This window comes from Oncorhynchus clarkii, chromosome 20 (assembly GCF_045791955.1).
Source record: "Oncorhynchus clarkii lewisi isolate Uvic-CL-2024 chromosome 20, UVic_Ocla_1.0, whole genome shotgun sequence".
NCBI lineage: Eukaryota > Metazoa > Chordata > Actinopteri > Salmoniformes > Salmonidae > Oncorhynchus > Oncorhynchus clarkii.
In genome coordinates, this window is record NC_092166.1 from 47,999,745 (window position 1) to 48,020,787 (window position 21,043).

The 21,043-nt window shown below is 41.6% G+C and overlaps 1 protein-coding gene across 3 annotated transcripts in view; it reads left to right on the plus strand.

Moving 5' to 3' along the window:
* The first annotated feature begins 4,747 nt into the window (after positions 1-4,747).
* Positions 4,748-21,043, plus strand: part of LOC139376445 (putative pleckstrin homology domain-containing family M member 1P) — a 29,390-nt gene continuing 13,094 nt past the window's right edge. Inside the window, exons 1-4 of one of the 3 annotated variants that reach the window (XM_071119057.1) lie at positions 4,748-4,918; positions 7,272-7,359; positions 14,052-14,299; positions 20,184-20,813. In XM_071119057.1, coding sequence (XP_070975158.1) covers positions 7,306-7,359; positions 14,052-14,299; positions 20,184-20,813 — 932 coding nt within the window. In that variant the 5' untranslated portion in view covers positions 4,748-4,918; positions 7,272-7,305. The remainder of the gene's footprint in view (positions 4,919-7,271; positions 7,360-14,051; positions 14,300-20,183; positions 20,814-21,043) is intronic. The other 2 variants (XM_071119058.1, XM_071119059.1) reach the window with 2 other exon arrangements.

The following is a 21,043-nucleotide window of genomic DNA, read 5'->3' on the forward strand; positions in this document are numbered from 1 at the left end:
GATACCAAAACCAAAGCAAATGTTATCCCACAGATTGGGGATAACAATATATTTATTAATATAATGTAACAATACAGTCTATATGGTAACAAGCCTATTTGTTCTTCTCAAGGTCACTGCTCATCAAAGGGTAAATACATACATTAGCTGCTACACCATCAAAGCCTAGCTTTGCATCTATTTGATATTTGTCTCTGGACCATTGTTTGTGGTAACAAAGTAGTTAGTATCACTGCAAAACAGAAACTTCCTTTATCATCTTAAGACACTGTTTGTGTTATTCAATCAAACAGTAAGTACCATGGCAGTCGGAAGTCGGAAGTTTACATACACTTAGGTTGGAGTCATTAAAACTCGTTTTTCAACCACTCCACAAATTTCTTGTTAACAAACTATAGTTTCGGCAAGTCGGTTAGGACATCTACTTTGTGCATGACACAAGTAATTTTCCCAACAATTGTTTACAGACAGATTATTTCACTTAATTTGAGTCAATTGGAGGTGTACCTGTGGATGTATTTCAAGGCCTACCTTCAAATTTAGTGCCTCTTTGCTTGACATCAGGGTAAAAATCTAAAGAAATCAGCCAAGACCTCTACAAGTCTGGTTCATCCTTGGGAGCAATTTCCAAACGCCTGAAGGTACCACGTTCATCTGTACAAACAATAGTATGCAAGTATAAACACCATGGGACCACGCAGCCGCCATACCGCTCAGGAAGGAGACTCGTTCTGTCTCCTAGAGATGAACGTACTTTGGTGCAAAAAGTGCAAATCAATCCCAGAACAACAGCAAAGGACCCTGTGAAGATGATGGAGGAAACAGGTACAAAAGTATCTATATCCTCAGTAAAAAGAGTCCCTATATCGACATAACCTTAATAGCCGCTCAGCAAGGAAGAAGCCACAGCTCCAAAACCGCATAAAAAAAGCCAGACTACGGTTTGCAACTGCACATGGGGACTTACTTTTTGGAGAAATGTCCTCTGGCCATATTGACCATCCTTATGTTTGGAGGGAAAAGGGTGAGGCTTGCAAGCCGAAAAACACCATCCCAACCGTGAAGCACGGGGGTGGCAGCATCATGTTGTGGTGGTGCTTTGCTGCAGGAAGGACTTGTGTACTTCACAAAATAGATGACATCATGAGGGAGGAGAATTATGTCCAAATGGACAATGACCCAAAGCATACTTCCAAAGTTGTGGCAAAATGGCTAGAGCGAAGGTATTGGAGTGGCCATCACAAAGCCCTGACCTCAATCCTATAGAAAAGTTGTGTGCAAGCAAGAAGGCCTACATACCTGACTTAGTTGCACCAGCTCTGTCAGGAGGAATGGGCCAAAATTCACCCAACTTATTGTGGGAAGCTTGTGGAAGGCTACCTGAAATGTTTGACCCAAGTTAAACAATTTAAAGGCAATGCTACCAAATACTAAGTGAGTGTATGTTAACTTCTGACCCAGTGGGAATGTGATGAAAGAAATAAAAGCTGAAATAAATAATTATCTCTACTATTATTCTGACATTTCACATTCTTAAAATAAAGTGGTGATCCTATCTGACCTAAAACAGGGAATTTGTACTCGGATTAAATGTCAGGAATTGTGAAAAACTGAGTTTAAATGTATTTGGCAAGGCGTATGTAAACTTCTGACTTCAACTGTATATTCAGCAGTAACCTTGGTAAAGCAAGAGAGAGAAAAATCCTAGTGCTGTGCCACATTTCCTCGAGTACAGATGATGAACAATAGCATGTTAAAGAAATCACTTGAATTCCCTCCATCTAATTTATCTCTCATGCATTCTTAATTTTCTATTTTTCTATTGCTGAACAGTGCACACACATCCTTTCTTTAGAATAAAAACACACAGGACAATGTGTAGGACAACGCTGTACCTAAAACAAAAAAAGTTGGCCTGGATGCTGCTGATAGCATGAACAATGCCAACGCATTGGGCTAACCTCCAAAGAATGTGAAGAAACTAACATTTGGAGAAGGTAAACAGCCTTTATTAAATGACATACATAGCATAGGGCCCTAGCCTAGGCCTATCGGGCAGACAGACATAGACTTTAAAGAATTTGAAGGGGTAAACAAGGGTTGAAAAAGTACTCAGTTGTCATACTTGAATAAAAGGAAAGATACTTTAGAAGATACCAGTCTCTTTAGCTATCATTCCACTCATTGTCCTTGCCAAATTATATGGAGTACAGGAAGTGAAATTTTAGCTAAAGAGACTGGTACCAAGGCTAGTAAAATACTACTTGAGTAAAAGTCTAAAAGTATCTGGTTTTAAAGGTAGTGGTGGATAAAGTACTAAATTGTCATACTTGAGTAAATGTAAAAAGTACAAGTAAATGCTATACATCAATTTCCTTATATTAAGCAAACCAGATGGCATGATTTTCTGTTTTTAACGGACAGCCAGGGGGCACACTCCAACACTTAATTTACAAGCACAGTATTTGTATTTAGTGAGACCGCCAGATCAGAGGCAGTATTATATTGCAGTATTATATTATAACGCATTATATTGATAGGTGTGTGAATTGGACCATATTTCTCTCCTGCCTGTGCATTCAAAATATAACAAATACTTTTGGGTGTCAGGGAAAATCTATATTTTCTTTAGGAATGTAGTGGAATGTTCAGATACCCCAAAAAACTACTACTAGTACTTCAAAGTGGTTTTACACCACTGGGGGTAAGAGTATGCTAGAGCAGAAAGCTGTCATATATTGAAAGTGAAAATACCAGTGCATATGTGTGGTTCTGGAAGACTTCTGCAAACAGACTATTTATCCAACAAAACCTCACTGAACAGGAATGAGAAGCATTTTATAGGGCACTATTGGTCCAGTAGATGGTCAGTCACATCTAGTTGCTTGAAAGCACAGATATCTTTGCTGCAACAAGTCTGCAAGATCTACAAGTACAGTAGATCCAGACATATCCCATGACGGAATGAAATTATTCCTGTTGAGGTGTCGAAAGATGGCGGAAGCGGATGAAGAAGTGGATTCTGAATCAAGGAGAATTGGTGGTAGAATCAAGGAAAATTGGTGGTAGAATCAAGGATAATTAGTGGTAGAATCAAGGGGAATTGGTGGTAGAATCAAGGGGAATTGGTGGTAGAATCAAGGATAATTGGTGGTAGAATCAAGGAGAATTGGTGGTAGAATCAAGGAGATTTGGTGGTAGAATCAAGGAGAATTGGTGGTAGAATCAAGGAGAATTGGTGGTAGAATCAAGGAGAATGTTAGAATCAAGGAGAATTGGTGGTAGAATCAAGGAGAATTGGTGGTAGAATCAAGGAGAATTGGTGGTAGAATCAAGGAGAATTGGTAGTAGAATCAAGGAGAATTGGTGGTAGAATCAAGGAGAATTGGTGGTAGAATCAAGGAGAATTGGTGGTAGAATCAAGGGGAATCGGTGGTAGAATCAAGGAGAATTGGTGGTAGAATCAAGGAGAATTGGTGGTAGAATCAAGGGGAATTGGTGGTAGAATCAAGGAGAATTGGTGGTAGAATCAAGGAGAATTGGTGGTAGAATCAAGGAGAATTGGTGGTAGAATCAAGGGGAATTGGAAAATTGTCAAAAATAATAGAAAATGGAGCAAAGTAGTATACAGTGATGAGAATGTCACTTGGTATCTTGTAGGAGTAAGGTTTGTTAATGAGAAGCAGCTGATCGAATTACCAATCTTGAGGAATCCATTTGAGATCAGAAGAAATGTGTGTTGCGTCTCACCCGATTTGATAAGTTTGAAGTGTCGTGTGTGTCTCTTCGGAACAGGGCACCCCTCAAGGGGGTTATATCTGGCGTCTCGTGGGAAGTTGATGTTGAATAGATGAATCATGTGGTGAATGAAGAAAAAGTGAAGAGTATCAGTTCTTTAGTTGTTTTTATATGGAGTCTCTCCCTACTCATGTGCAGTTATGGTATATTAACTACAGAGTCAGGGTATTTATCCAAAGACCAATGCAGTGTGATCATTGTAAAGCATTTGGTCGTGTTTCAAGTGTTTGCAGAAGGGAGAAGTCGAGATGTCCAAGTTGTGGAAAAGATCATATCATGTGTTATAAAAGTGATGAAAATGTGACATGTTGCAATTGTGGTGGGAACCATGAAGCTACGTCTTTCAAATGCCCCACAAGGATGAAAGAGAATGAGGAGTCCAAAGTCAGGGCTGTCCAGAGCATTTCATATGCAGCAACTGTTAAAAGGGTTGAGGGTTTGAATCATGCACCTGAAAAGCCCATGGTGGTGGACAGGCCTTCACTGCAGGCTGCAGGGGTTGCCTTTCACCAGCAGGATCCTGATATTTTAAAGGTTAAGAAGGTGGATTTTGTGGTCTTTATAGCTATGGGGATTAATGGCACTGCCAAGGTGGAGAGAAGGTCCAGGAAGATAGAAATTGTGGATGCGGCGGAGAGGTTCCTGGGGCTGAAAGATTCCTCGGTGAAGGATTTACATGGAATATTGTCACAAGGAGTACCACTCTCTCAAGTCCTAGAGCCTGAGAAAGAAGATATGAAGATTTGAAAGAATGAATAAATTGGAGTTTTGTTTTGTTAATGTACTATTTTTATTTGGCTGGATTAAGTTGGTTTCGCTATTACGTATGAATTTTCTTTCTATCTTGTTTTGGTTTCCATTTGATGGCGGCAATACACATTTTGGGGTTGTAGTCCTCCATAAAACCCACAGAAGAAAAAAAAAAGAATATCCCGTGATGCATCTCATTGAGTTGAACCTGAATCTGAGTTAACGTTGGTTGAAGATCGAAGACACGTCCGAGCCGACTGTTCTTTCCGTGTCAGACTCGGGAATGTACGTGTGAAAGAAATGACAGCATGAGACAATGTTGCTGTCCATGTAGGAGTCAAACAAGAACAACAAAGCGGTGGGGGAAAAAGTATTGTATCGCTTCTTTTCTTTTCAAACATAGCTAACTAACGACGCCGGTAGCCCAACTCAATCACACGGTATGTAGCTATCTTAGATACGCGATGTTACTTATGTTTTTATCTATATTTCTTGGCAAATATACATCGTTTTGTTTGTATGTATGTATATATATTTAGCTTTTTACTGACATATCTTTAAGACGACAATTCCGGGCGTTCTCAAGCTGACTTGGAGACGTAAACATTGGGCATTGAGTTTTAGGAATAAGAAAGTAGTGTTGTTTTTGTGCACTACTGTAGTTAACGTAGCTAGATGGACACAGCAAGGGATCCAATGATCAAGCCACAGCTTTTGACGCGCACACACACGGTAATGGTCTCATGAGTACGAGTACTACTGGACGTTCCGTTTTCCAGTTCTTTCAGGAAGTGAACCGGTGTCATTTTTGCTCTGTGGCTACATATTTTGCCATCAACAAAAACATCAGCAGACCGTCTGATTTAATGTCTAGGCCTAAACTCTGAAGTGTCCACTTACTGATAGGCTACTTCAGTTTAAACCGAAAATGCAGATGTATTATTTTTAATGTCAACGAATGTCACAGCCCTTTAGTCTGCGTTTGATTACTTTAAATACAGTGCGTTCAGAAAGTGTTCAGACCCATTAACTTTTACCACATTTTGTTACATTACAGCCTTATTCTAAAAAAAAGATTGTTTTCCCTCAATCTACAGTACCCCATAATGACAAAGCAAAAACAGGTTTAGAGTTTGGTGAATGTATAAAATATATTTACATAAGTATTCAGACCCTTTGCTATGAAATTGAGCTCAGGTGCATCCTGTTTCCATTGAACATCCTTGATGTTTCTACAACTTGATTGGAGTCCACCTGTGGTAAATTCAATTGATTGAACATGATTTGGAACACACTGTCTATATATAAGGTCCCACAGTTGACAGTGCATGTCAGAGCAAAACCAAGCCATTTTTTATTTTACCTTTATTTAACTAGGCAAGTCAGTTAAGAACAAATTCTTATTTTCAATGACGGCCTAGGAACAGTGGGTTAACTGCCTGTTCAGGGGCAGAACGACAGATTTGTACCTTGTCAGCTCAGGGGTTTGAACTTGCAACCTTCTGGTTACTAGTCCAATGCTCTAACCACTAGGCTACGGCAGGGTATACGCTCCGAGACAGGATTGTGTCAAGGAAGGGTACCAAAAACAATTATGCAGCTTTGAAGGTCCCCAAGAACACACTGGCCTCCATCATTCTTAAATGGGAGAAGTTTGGAACCACCGATACTCTTCGTAGAGTTGGCCACCCAGCCAAACTGAGCATTCAGGGGAGAAGGGCCTTGGTCAGGGGGTGACCAAGAACTCGATGGTCACTGACAGAGCTCCAGAGTTCCTCTGTGGAGATGGAAGAACCTTCCAGAAGGACAACCATCTCTGCAGCACTCCACCAATCAGGCCTTTATGGTAGAGTGGCCAGACGGAAGCCACTCCTCAGTAAAATGCACATGACAGCCCGCTCGGAGTTTGCCAAAAGGCACCTAAAAGACTGACCATGATAAACAATATTCTCTGGTCTGATGAAACCAATATTGAACTCTTTGGCCTGAATGCTAAGTGTTACATCTGGAGGAAACCAGGCACTGCTCATCACCTGGCCAATACCATCCCTACGGTGAAGCATGGTGGTGGCAGCATCATGCTGTTGGGATGTTTTTCAGCGGCAGGGACTGAGACTAGTCAGGATTGAGGGAAACTGAACTGAGAAAAGTACAGAGATCCTTGATGAAAACCCGCTCCAGAGCGCTCAGGACCTTAGACTGGATCAAAGGTTCACCTTCCAACAGGACAATGACCACACAGCCAAGAAACCCCAGATGTGGCTTCGGGACAAGTCTCATTGTCCTTCAGTGGCCCAGCCAGAGCCTTTACTTGAATCTGATCTAATATCTCTAGAGACCTGAAAATAGCTATGCAGCGACACTCCCCATCCAACCTGACAGAGCTTGAGAGGATCTGCAGAGAAGAATGGGAGAAATTCTCCAAATACAGGTGCCAAGCTTGTAGTTCCATATCCAGAAGTCTCGAGGCTACCAAAGGTGCTTCAACAACGTACTGAGTAAAGGGTCTGAATACTTATGTAAATGTGATATTGTATTTTTATTTTATTTTGCAAAAAAGTCTAAAACACTTTCTGAAAGCACTATGTCAAGTGTCACCTACATTGCGAAGAAAGGGGGCTGGGAATTGCAGAACTGACTGATGTATTTTTCAGTGAGTTATTCTTGGTTCAGCTTGTTTTTGCCAGTATAACCACAGGGGATATCTTATGTGTATGTCACAGCGAGATGTGAGAGAAACACATCCCTGGAGGCACGATGCTAGCCACACAGACCCCAGATACGGGGCCAGAGACAGAAGACGTCAAGCAGGTAGGCTCAACCTCCTTTACTGTAAATGGCCTGCCTAATCCAATAATCCACTTAACACTGAAAAGTTGATCAGATATCTTTCACAGATAGGGCCTACTTTGTTAGTGTTTGAGTAACACATGGCTGCATTACGCATTGATTCAGATTTTTCACTTTGAAATGTATGCCAAACAAAACCTGTTGATTTTCAAAGTTTCTTTGAAGAATTTACACAGAACACTTTACAAATACACATTTACTGGAAGAACTGCAGATGCGAAGTTTGGTAACAGAATTATAGTAAAATCTTCCTCAGTTGAATTTTTTTTTTATTTGACCACATTTTCCCAAAACTGTCATATCTGCTCTGAATCAAGATTCAAAGATATCTGCAGAAAGAATTGGGTGTCAGCTATGACATGACACCTTGAAAAAAAAAAATGCATATATTTTGGTTATTGAACTACAGTAGGTGAAGTGGATTTACATTCGGTAATGGAATTATGGTAACATAATTACATCACAGGTCCTTGATCTGTGCTATACAGAAATGCATAATTATGGCTATATCATTCTCTTCATGGTCATGTAACCCTGAATAGGCACACAAAGGGCAAAATGTGCAGTGGACCTGTCCTTCTGCAAAGTTGGGTATTATTATATACACAGGCTATTATTGTAATGAGCTCCGCCCCCAAACAAACACATTTTGTTAGTCTGGACCAAATCTGAAACACCCTAAATTTCACACGCTTGGACAGCATGGTAGAGTACATTACAGTGCATTATACTGTGCGCTACTGTAATGTGTACTATACTCCACTGTACAGACTTGCAGTGTTTCCTCTTGCAAAATGTCTAACAGTGGGACTGAGAAGCTCAGTTCTGGTGTCTTTTTAAAAGGACATTCTACTCCAAAATGAGTGTAGCCTGTGCATGGTCCAAATTATACCAAACAAAAATAATCGCAACATGCCACACTTTCAAAGATTTTACTGAGTTACAGTTCATATAATGAAAAGGGTCAATTGAAATAAATTCAATAGACACTAATCTATGGATTTCACATGACTTGGGAATACAGATAGGCATCTGTTGGTCACAGATGCCATAAGAAAAGGTAGGGACGTGGATCAGAAGACCAGTTTGTGTGTGGTGTGGCCACCATTTGCCTCATGCAGCCTGACACATCTTCGTATAGAGTTGATCAGGCTGTTGATTGTGGCCTGTGGAATGTTAGCCTACTTAGTGCTGTGGCGTTCATGAAATTTTGTTAGCCGGTGATTGTCAAGCAAATAACTGCCGGTCTCACAGTAAGTGACCGTTAATTAACAAACACATTTAGCTACTCCTGAGCTGTGTTTGAATACCCATGCTAACTTACTATATACTTTTAGATTATTTTAGTATACTGTAAACGAAGGGTATCCTTTCAGTTGAGTTTACTAGCGCTTTGCCTACAGTGCCTTGCGAAAGTATTCGGCCCCCTTGAACTTTGCAACCTTTTGCCACATTTCAGGCTTCAAACATAAAGATATAAAACTGTATTTTTTTGTGAAGAATCAACAACAAGTGGGACACAATCATGAAGTGGAACGACATTTATTGGATATTTCAAACTTTTTTAACAAATCAAAAACTGAAACATTGGGCGTGCAAAATTATTCAGCCCCCTTAAGTTAATACTTTGTAGCGCCACCTTTTGCTGCGATTACAGCTGTAAGTCGCATGGGGTATGTCTCTATCAGTTTTGCACATCGAGAGACTGACATTTTTTCCCATTCCTCCTTGCAAAACAGCTCGAGCTCAGTGAGGTTGGATGGAGAGCATTTGTGAACAGCAGTTTTCAGTTCTTTCCACAGATTCTCGATTGGATTCAGGTCTGGACTTTGACTTGGCCATTCTAACACCTGGATATGTTTATTTTTGATTCCATTGTAGATTTTGCTTTATGTTTTGGATCATTGTCTTGTTGGAAGACAAATCTCCGTCCCAGTCTCAGGTCTTTTGCAGACTCCATCAGGTTTTCTTCCAGAATGGTCCTGTATTTGGCTCCATCCATCTTCCCATCAATTTTAACCATCTTCCCTGTCCCTGCTGAAGAAAAGCAGGCCCAAACCATGATGCTGCCACCACCATGTTTGACAGTGGGCATGGTGTGTTCAGGGTGATGAGCTGTGTTGCTTTTACGCCAAACATAACGTTTTGCATTGTTGCCAAAAAGTTCAATTTTGGTTTCATCTGACCAGAGCACCTTCTTCCACATGTTTGGTGTGTCTCCCAGGTGGCTTGTGGCAAACTTTAAACGACACGTTTTATGGATATCTTTAAGAAATGGCTTTCTTCTTGCCACTCTTCCATAAAGGCCAGATTTGTGCAATATACGACTGATTGTTGTCCTATGGACAGAGTCTCCCACCTCAGCTGTAGATCTCTGCAGTTCATCCAGAGTGATCATGGGCCTCTTGGCTGCATCTCTGATCAGTCTTCTCCTTGTATGAGCTGAAAGTTTAGAGGGACGGCCAGGTCTTGGTAGATTTGCAGTGGTCTGATACTCCTTCCATTTCAATATTATCGCTTGCACAGTGCTCCTTGGGATGTTTAAAGCTTGGGAAATCATTTTGTATCCAAATCCGGCTTTAAACTTCTTCACAACAGTATCTCGGACCTGCCTGGTGTGTTCCTTGTTCTTCATGATGCTCTCTGCGCTTTTAACGGACCACAGTGCAGGTGCATTTATACGGAGACTTGATTACACACAGGTGGATTGTATTTATCATCATTAGTCATTTAGATCAACATTGGATCATTCAGAGATCCTCACTGAACTTCTGGAGAGAGTTTGCTGCACTGAAAGTAAAGGGGCTGAATAATTTTGCACACCCAATTTTTCAGTTTTTGATTTGTTAAAAAAGTTTGAAATATCCAATAAATGTCGTTCCACTTCATGATTGTGTCCCACTTGTTGTTGATTCTTCACAAAAAAATACAGTTTTATATCTTTATGTTTGAAGCCTGAAATGTGGCAAAAGGTCGCAAAGTTCAAGGGGGCCGAATACTTTCGCCAGGCACTGTATATACTGGAAGTTGATGCTGTTGCTATGCAACCTCTTGCTAGCTTGTTGGCACAACAAATGACTAGCTAGACATTTTATGTTTTTGGGTGTGTTCGTAAATTCAATCTAGAGTGCACTCTGGGCGTTCGTAAATCGAGTGTTTCGCTCTCGGAATGTTCAGAGCGCCCACACTGGACGCTCTGGCTGAGGTTTAGGGTTGTCCGAGCGTTCTGACCTCAAAACGGCAGTCAAGCTCCTAAGCTAACGTTGGCTAGCTTACTAGTTCCAGACACAAATGAGCGCACCCCTCACTCTGACCATTTTACTCGCCTAGCAGAGCTGTTTTTATGTTATCCACAGCGTTGGTAACTGCTGCTGGCAACAATTTAATTACGCTTTTTTTCCCCCAACGTTTATTGACGTCGGCTATATTCAACCATTGAGCATTCGTAAACTCAAGTTATTCTGCGCTCTGGCACACTCAGACGAGAGTACTCTGAAATCAGAGTAGATTACCAGAATTAACCATGTCCATTGAGAGCATACGACTGACTATACCACTTAGCTAAGAATGACGTGAATTATCAAGTCAATAAACATTGTAGTTAGCATATAAACTCAGCAAAAAAAGAAACGTCCCTTTTTCAGGACCCTGTCTTTCAAAGATAATTAGTAAAAATCCAAATAACTTTACAGATCTTAATTGTAAAGGGTTTAAACACTGTTTCCCATGCTTGTTCAATGAACCATAAACAAATAATGAACATGCACCTGTGGAACGGTAGTTAAGACACTAACTGCAATTAAGGTCACAGTTATGAAAACTAAAGAGGCCTTTCTACTGACTCTGATAAACACCAAAAGAAAGATGCCCAGGGTCCCTGCTCATCTGTGTGAATGTGCCTTAGGCATGCTTCAAGGAGGCATGAGGACTGCAGATGTGGCTAGTGCAATAAATTGCAATGTCTGTACTGTGAGACGCCTAAGACAGCGCTACAGGGAGACAGGAAGGATAGCTGATTGTCTTCGCAGTGGCAAACCACGTGTAACAACACCTGCACAGGATGTGTACATCTGAACATCACACCTGCGGGACAGGTACGGGATGGCGGCAACAACAACTGCCCGAGTTATACCAGGAAAGCAAAATCCCTCCATCAGCGCTGAGAGAGGCTGGACTGAGGGCTTGTAGGCCTGTTGTAAGGCAGGTCCTCACAAGACATCACCGGCAACAACGTCGCCTATGGGCACAAACCCATGGTCGCTGGACCAGACAGGACTGGGAAAAAAGTGCTTCATTGACAAGCTGTGGATTTGTCTCACCAGGGGTGATGGTCGGATTTGCGTTTATTGTCGAAGGAACGAGTGTTACACCGAGGTCTGTACTCTGGAGCGGGATCGTTTTGGAGGTGGAGTGTCCGTCATGGTCTGGGGTGGTGTGTCACAGCATCATCTGACTGAGCTTGTTGTCATTGCAGGCAATCTCAACACTGTGCGTTACAGGGAAGACATCCTCCTCCCTCATGTGGTACCCTTCCTGCAGGCTCATCCTGACATGACCCTTCAGCATGACAATGCCACCAGCCATACTGCTTGTTCTGTGCGTGATTTCCTGCAAGACAGGAATGTCAGTGTTTTGCGATGGCCAGCGAAGAGCCCGGATCTCAATTTCCTTGAGCACGTCTGGGACCTGTTGGAACAGATTGTGAGGGCTAGGGCCATTCCCCCCCCCAGAAATGTCCGGGAACTTGCAGGTGCCTTGGTGTGGTAAGTACTGCAGTACACAGCAAGAACTGGCAAATCTGGTGCAGTCCATGAGGAGGAGATGCACTGCAGTACTTAATGCAGCTGGTGGCCACACCAGATACTGACTTACTTTTGATTTTGACCCCCGCCCCTTTGTTCAGGGACACATTATTCAATTTCTGTTAGTCACATGTCTGTGGAACTTGTTCAGCTTATATCTCAGTTGTTGAATCTTATGTTCGTACAAATATTTACACATTTGCTGAAAATAAACACAGTTGACAGTGCGAGGAGTTTAGTTAATATACTGCCTGACAAGTTCAGTGTATTAGTAGCCAACTAACGTTAGGTAGCTAGCAAACATACTGGTACATACTGCTGTAATGATATGCAGTTCGTAAGGAGAGAAAACAAATTGTCAGCCAACATAACGTAACTCATTTGAATTCACTATAATACATTGCTCAACATTTTCTTAATTTTTGCCATGTATAGTTAAAGCAATGAATTTGTATCTGCTCTCGTTAGACTTCAGCTGCATATTTTCTTGAAATCTGACAATGTTTTGAAACCCTACCCATTTTCTGAACAATTGTATTATGGGCCCTAAAAGCACGGAAATAGTGTCCACTGCTTATATACTTTAGATTTAGGTGAATTTAGTACGACATCCGGGAACTTTTGGCGTACTAACTATATCATACTATGACCAATAAGCATACTCCATTTACGTTGCAAATAGTGCGGTTATTATGAGTTTTCGAATACAGCTCTGGCTTCCACCCGTAGTCTACAAGCCACTGATGCAGACCTTTGGAACATCTACAAGTCTAATAAATCCATGTAATATATTCTACACCTTCACAATGAATCCATTATTTATTTTAGAAGGGTCTAAAGAAACCTGATATGAAGAAAATGTACAGTACCAGTCAAGTTTGGACACACCTACTCATTCCAGTTTTTTTTTAATTTGTACTATTTTCTACATTGTAGAATGATAGTGAAGACAACATATGCAATAACACACATGGAATCATGTACTAACCAGAAAAGTGTTTTATATAAAAATATTTTATATTTGAGATTCAAAGTAGCCACCTGCCTTGGTTACAGCAGACCAAACCATGTGCTTGTGCCACCAACTGAAAAAGGTGATAGCACCAATGCCACCAGTGGAAAAAGTTAGTGTTGGCAGACATTTAGGAGCACAATATTTGAGGTAATAAGCAGTTTTCTTTTAATATTACAATCGTGATTAATGAATCTGCGCTCAGATGGCACTCAGAGGCTGTGGTACAGTAAAGTAATCATTGCAACAATTATCACCTGGCTGAATGATTTGTATTTTTATTCCTAGGCGCAGGTCGCACAGCAAAATAATATGGTGCATATGTGAGTAAAATGGTCACACCTGTATGTTAAAGGGAAACTCCACCCAAAACTATTTGTTTTATTGGTCCGTTGTTATAGTCCCAAAAATGTTTGCTTGTCACCCATCAAGTTTTCAAGATGTAGAACTTTCAAAGTACAGCTGGTATGAAGCATTTTGCATCATATATGATGCTGCGTTTATCATTTAATGCCCATAAACTATATTGCTCCCTACCACCTTTATTGCACAACTTTTTGACCCAAGGCCGTCGGTCGATCCTTGTCATCGTGACAAAATGTTTGATCTGATTGATGCCATAATGGAAGCAATGTAATGTCCCACTGCCTTTCACCTTTTTGAGTATTCAGGCAGAGGTTATGTAATGTACCTATGACTACATTGATTTCCACATAAATAGGCTGACATTTAAAATGAGAATGATTGTAGTTGCCTTAGTGAAAGGGAAGCTGAAAGGAAGTAAACGGAGTACTATATATATCCATTTTGATTTAACCCATCTCGCCATTTTTTTTTAGTGGATCAAAGAGAAGTTGGCGTGGTCACTCAAGGCTCTGCAGAAGCGCTACGTGATGACCGATGCCGTGGTAACCAGCGAGGATGGCGACGCCAACCTGCTGTGCTCTTCTCTGGAGGCCGTCTTTATCCACGGCATCAAGAGCAAATATGTCCGCTCCAAGTCCGGAGGACATGGCAGGAAAGGGGGGTCCCGGGGACCCCTCCCCCAACCTGTGTTCTGGAGCCTTCTCAAGACGGTCACTCACCGGTGGGTGGAAGCCTGGAGCTGTACACTAGGAATTACACTTTCTCCTACAGATAACCCTACAAACCTCTCTAATGCAGTGTCTCTACCCTCAATCACTTTAGTGAGATAGCATTTGAGTATGAAAGTCTTTCTGTAGGTGCGATCAGTCTGTCTGTGACAGTTGCTGTAAGCATGACAAGTTGAAGTTGAGATAATGGGATGTTTATATCCTCTGATGCAATAAGTGCGTACAACAAATCACATTTACACAGGGTGTCAGTGCGTTGTTAAAGTCATAAATTCATTGATCTAATTTAAAGGCCTTAATGAGTCTAAACTGAATTTAAGAAAGGTTTTCAACGTTCTTAAACATGTGATGGACATGACTACAGTGTTTCCGTTATATTGTGCTGCTACTTGATTGTCACAACCACAGCAAAAAAAATACAAAAATGTAACATCAATGAATTATTGATAATAATGAATTACCTTGGCTCGTTGCTGCACTCGCATAACAGGTGGTCAGCTTGCCACGCAGTCTCCTCGTGGAGTGCAATGTAATCGGCCATAATCGCCGTCCAAAAATGCTGATCACCGATTGTTATGGAAACTTGAAATCCGTCCTAATTAATCGGGCATGCCGATTAATCGGTCGACTTCTAATTTCTATGGGCTTAATATGCAGACCTGAACTTTGTTTCCTGCCTTTCTGCTTTGGGACAACGACTTCCATTGTTAGGGCGGAGACATGAGCCTCTCGTCGTTATATTCAGCTCTCTGGTATAGACCACTTGCAAATTGGAAAGAAAGTACGAAAGAAAGTGGTCGAATGCTGGCTTCCCCTAAAGTAAATTGATGTTTTGCCAAAACTACTGTCTAAACAAAAATTATTGAAAAGACTTCACCAGAGAGCATGAATTAGCCACAGAGGATCATTAGCTTACAAAACAAAAATAAATGGATTGTTTTAAATCACAAGCGCTTAGGCTTATGCCTATTTGGGAAGCCTGCAATTTCAGCAGTGTGTGGCAATAAGCCTAGCTTATTTATTGAGTTGTGGCTGTCAGTGAAAAGCATCTGAAATATATGTTTTAAGATAATGCATCTTGAATATAATTTGAAATGGTTGACACAAGAAGGGGAAGGTTGTCCGGCTAAGATATGGCGCGGCTCTCCAGAATGCGTACACTCGTCTCTCCAGAATGCGTACACTCGTCTCTCCAGAATGCGTACACGAGGCTCTCCAGAATGCGTACACGAGGCTCTCCAGAATGCGTACACTCGTCTCTCCAGAATGCGTACACGAGGCTCTCCAGAATGCGTACACGAGGCTCTTCAGAATGCGTACACTCTGCTCTCTAGAATGCGCTCCGTTGTCTCCCGCTAATTCTTGCACATTAGTTTAATTTTGTAAATTGTTTGCCCTTTTTTATTTCTAGAAATTCCCCATTACGTATGTCACCATTAAGCCTTGTAAATGTACTGTTTATCTCTGTCATTTGGTTACATGAATTTCTGTTAATGCATGTATTAGTCATTTCCTGTTCTCATTCTCGGAGTGGAGGCGTTGTTTCACAACCTGCTACACTTGGCTTAGAACACCCTAAAAAAATGCTTTATACACATAGGTCCCATGATTGGACGGGCTGTTGCCAGAGGAGAGAGCACGGTAGCCTATACAATCTGAAAGACAACACTACATTTCTGACCCCGACATTGCCCTCTTACCGAAACAATTTTGCTTACATCGCTGATTAGGCTACACAACGTTCCTGCAAATGTTTTTGTTCTAAAACCATTATTTGGTTAATGTGCATTAACCTGATTTCTGCAATGAAAGTGCAGTGCCTTCCGAAAGTATTCATACCCCTTGACTTTTTCCACATTGTGTTACAGCCTGAATTTAAAATGGATTACATTTAGACTTTTTTGGTTACTGGCCCACACATAATACCCCATAATGTTAAAGTGGAATTATGTTTTTTGAAAGTTTTCCAAATTAATTAATTAAATTAAAAGCTGAAATGTCTTGAGTCAATAAGTATTCAACTCCTTTGTTACGGCAAGACTAGGAGTAAAAATGTGCTTAATAAGTTTCATGGACTCACTCTGTTTGCAATAATAGTGTTTAACATGATTTTTCTGAATGACTTCCTTATCTCTGTACCCCACACATACAATTATCTCTAAGGCCACTTAGTCAAGCAGCAAATTTCAAACACAGATTCAACCACAAAGACGGGGAAAGTTTTCCAGTGCCTCGCAAAGGGCACCTATTGGTAGATGGGTAAAAATGAAAAAGCAGACATTGAATATCCCTTTGAGCATTATGAAGGTATTAATGACACTTTAGATGGTATATCAATAAACCCAGTCACTACAAAGATACAGGCGTCCTTCCTAACTCAGTTGTTGGATAGGAAGTATACTAAACAAAAATATTAACGCAACAATGGTTTTACTGAGTTACAATTCATCTAAGGAAATCAGTCGATTTTAATTAAATTCATTAGACCCTAATCTATAGATTTTGCATGATTGGGCAGGGGTGCAGCCATGGCTGGGCCTGGGAGGGCACAGGCTTACCCACTAGGGAGCCAGGCCCAGCCAATCAGGATGAGGTTTTTTTTTCCCCACAAAAAGGCTTTATTACAGACAAATACTCCTGTTTCATCAGCTGTCCAGACGGCTGGTCTCATACGATCCTGCAGGTGAATAAGCTTAAGTGGTGTGGTTGTGAGGCCGGTTGGACATACTACCAAATTCTCTAAAACGATGTTGGAGGCTGCTTATGGTAGCGAAATTAACATAAAATTCTCTGGCAACAGCTCTGGTTGATAATACTACAGTCAGCATGACAATTACACGCTCCCTCAACTTGAGACACCTGTGGCATTTTGTGACAAAACTGCTAATTTTAGATTGGCCTTTTACTGTCCCCAGCACAAGGTGGACCTGTGTAATGATAATGCTGTTTAATCAGATTCTTGATATGCCACACCGGTCAGATGGATGGATTATCTTGGCAAAGGGCAAATGCTCACTAACAGGGATGTAAACACATTTGTGCACTTAATTTGAGGGAAATAAGAGTTTTGTGCGCATGGAAAATTTCTGGGATTTTTTTTATTTCAGCTCATGAAAAATGAGACAAATTATACATGTTGCATTTATTTTTGTTCATTGTAGTTACTCCACAATACTAACCTAAATGACAGAGCAAAATAAGCCAGTACAGAATAAAAATATTCTAAAACAACATGCATCCTGTTTGTAATAAGACACTAAAGCGAAAACTGCAGAGAAGTTAACTTTATGTCCTGAATACAAAGCGTTATGTTTGGGCAAATCCAACAACCCATCACTGAGTACCACTCTTCATATTTTCAAGCATGGTGGTGGCTGCATCATGTTATGGATATGCTTGTCATCCGAATAGCGCTAAGCAAAGGCAAAATCCTAGAGGAAAACCTGCTTCAGTCTGCTTTCCAACAGACACTGGGAGACAAATTCACCTTTCAGCAGGACAATAACCTAAAACGAGGCCAAATATACACTGAGTTGCACCCCCTTTTGCCCTCCGAAGAGCCTCAATTAGTTGGGGCAGGGACTCAAGGTGTTGAAAGCATGCCACAGGGATGCTAGCTAATGTTGACTTCAATGCCTCCCATAAATGTTGGTTGGATGTCTTTTGAGTGTTGGACCATTCTTGAGCATGGAAAACCCAGTAGTGTTGCAGTTCTTGACACATTCAAACAGATGTGCCTGGTAGCTCCTACCATACATACCCTGTTCAAAGGCGCTTAAATCTATTATCTTGCCCAGTCACCCTCTGAATGTCACACAGTGTGTCTCGAGGCCCCCCCCCCCCCCCCCCCCCCCCCTTCAGCTACACTGATTTTTGAAGTGGATTTAACTGGTGACATCAATAAGGGATCATAGCTTTCATCTGGTAAGTTTGTGTCATGGAACAAGCAGCTGTTCCTAATGTTTTGTACACTGGTTGCTTACCAAGAAGACCGTGAATGTTCTTGTGGGGTCTAGTTACAGTTTTGATTTAAATCACCTTGAAAATCAATGGCAAGACTTGAAAATTACTGTCTAGCAATTATCAACAACCAGCTTGACAGAGTTGTACATAATAATGTGCAGATATTGTACAATCCAAGGGTGCGAAGCTCTTAGTCTTACCCAGAAAGACTCACAGCTGTAAGAACACCTTTGGTAGCAATATCATGTAATTACTCCGGGTGTTTTAAATACTTGGCACTACAGGTCCCAGAGTGTTGTGGCAAGAAAATAAAATCTGGTGCCTGTAGTTTTTCTTGATCTGGTAACCTAATAAAGTAAACTCTGCCTTATACGGTATGACATGATCTGTTTTTAAAATGGTTGAATATGGGTTATGATGAGACCTGGATTTTTTTTATCTAATCCGGTCACATGGTTTAGAGAAAAAAAAAACTCCTGGCCTTGGGGAGGATGAGAACCCTGTCGAACTGCAGGAACCTTGTACTTGTTCATATTAATTATATTTTAGAGAAGGACTGGGGTGTTTCCTATGCACAGAGAATGCAACATGATTGGACAATAAAACTCATAGGGGAGAGCTTGCTTTATGCAGGTTTGCGTCGTGTAGTCCTGCCCTATGCAACTGTAGGCCTAATTAAACATTAACTCACAGTCCATGTCAGCTATTGAGTTTATTGATTCATTCTAGTTAATCATTTTGGATTGAAAAAGTCTAGGTCGCCAAGTCAGCCCACATTTGAATATAAACCAAATTTGATCCCATTGTGTCAGGGCTGCAGAGTCTCTGGCCTCGTTCAAGGCTCAGCTAAAGACTGAGCTGTTCAGAAAAGCTTTCAAGGACCAATGTTAATTCTGTTCTCCTGTCCACCGGGTCTGAAGACACCAGTATATGGCTTTGATTGTCTGCTTTCAATGTTCCGTGTTAGGGTTGTTTTTATTATTCCATATTTTCTTCAGCGCCTTTAGCTGTGAGAAAAGCGCTTTACAAGTTACGTGTTATTATTCACATTTTCTCTAACAAATGGGCTAGAGGGTCAGGGCGCATAGTAGGCTAGACTGCAGCTGCTGCTGTTAGTAGTCTACAGTTGATCAGACTGAAATATATTCTTGTTTCCATGCCATACAGAATGTCAGATCACTAATGTTTAGGTGTATATAGGCTGCTACATTTATTTAAGAGTTTTTGCTTGTGTCTGTGTTATCACGCTTGCTAAATAAATACCGGAGGAAAGGAGAAAGCGCGCCTTGAGCTTCGCGTGTTGTGCCCCACATGCGACTTTCCGTGACTGACTGGTCAAGACACGCAGAAGAGCCAGCAGCAGCTCTGGGATGTCAAGGATTGTGCGCAAGTTGACAAATCATTAGGCAAATCGGTCCAAAAAAAAACAGCACCTCCACTTTTTTTTTTAAAGCTTTGTGTCGATATATGTTATTAGGCTAAACAATATCAAGTGGTGTAGCGCTGACACATCTGATTTGAAAAGTGCTGTTCAGCCATCTAGCCACCCACTATGCTACAACATCCGTTGGGCTACAGGAGAATTTACATTGCTAAAATGGTACACCTTGATAATATGAGCCAGCCCTAAGAAAATAATTCTAATAATAATTCTTGCCCACATGGGCTCCTTTCTGGAGAGGAATATTAGCAGGTGTGTGTGTGGCATGCAGACCTTAATTGCATTAAAAATGTCTTAGTCTTTAAATGAAACTTCATGGACCCTGCATATACCCTGTTTTTAGTGGTTAAGCAGAATGACAATTAGTAAAGGTTTAAGATCAGATGGTGTAGCTTGCTGTAGATGTGTATTGTTGTAGTATGTTTACTGTACATAAATCAATTCTCTGTAATGTCTCCTCCTGGCCCCCTCAGTGACGTGATCACGGAGCTGGAGAAGCTGAGCTTTGTGGGTACGGAGGTGGGTCGCTGCCGGGCTTGGCTGCGGCTGGCCCTCAACCACGGCCTGATGGAGTGCTACTTGGCCTCCCTGTTCCGTGAGGGCTCCAACCTGCAGGCCTACTACCAGCCCTCCGCCCTGCTCCTGGACCCTGAGGAGCGTGAGGTGCTGCTCAGTTATATCCAGGGCCTGGCCTCCCTGGTTTTCAACCTTTCGTACAAGTCAGCCGTGCTCAATGAGTGGACCACCACCCCACTGGCTCTGGCCGGCCTCTGCCCCACCACCCAGGCCGACGCTGTCGACCTTCCCAGTCTCACCAAACACAAGGATTCTTGGGATACGGTGTCACTGTCGTCCGGCGGGTCGGATACGGTCGAAGTGCAGCATGTGGGGGCAGGGGTGCTAGGGAGGGTGATTGGTGGAGTCTCAGGGGGTAGGACCCCTCTGAATTCTTCTAATTTGAGCCTGGACACCACAGGGTCATCTCAGCTCTCCTCCAGTCTAAGCTCAGACCCCAAGAGCCCAGACAAGGATCCCTGGCCATGTGAACTGGAGATCTCTGCCGGACTGGAGAACGATGTCAATGCCAAGAGGCCTCTTAAAGAGTAAGTCGTGAGTGTGGGTCAGTGTGCCTGTCTGAAGAATTAAGGCCCTTTGAATCACAGCCATGGTGTTAATCTCCAAACCATTAAGACATTTAGCAGATGTTTTTATCCAAAAAAGGTGATGTAAGCAACATGCTTCAATTAATGATGTGTACAGAAATGAGTTAAATACTTAGATAACATGTTGTCCCTTGTTTCATTTGGGGATTTCTGTTGACCTCTGACATTTC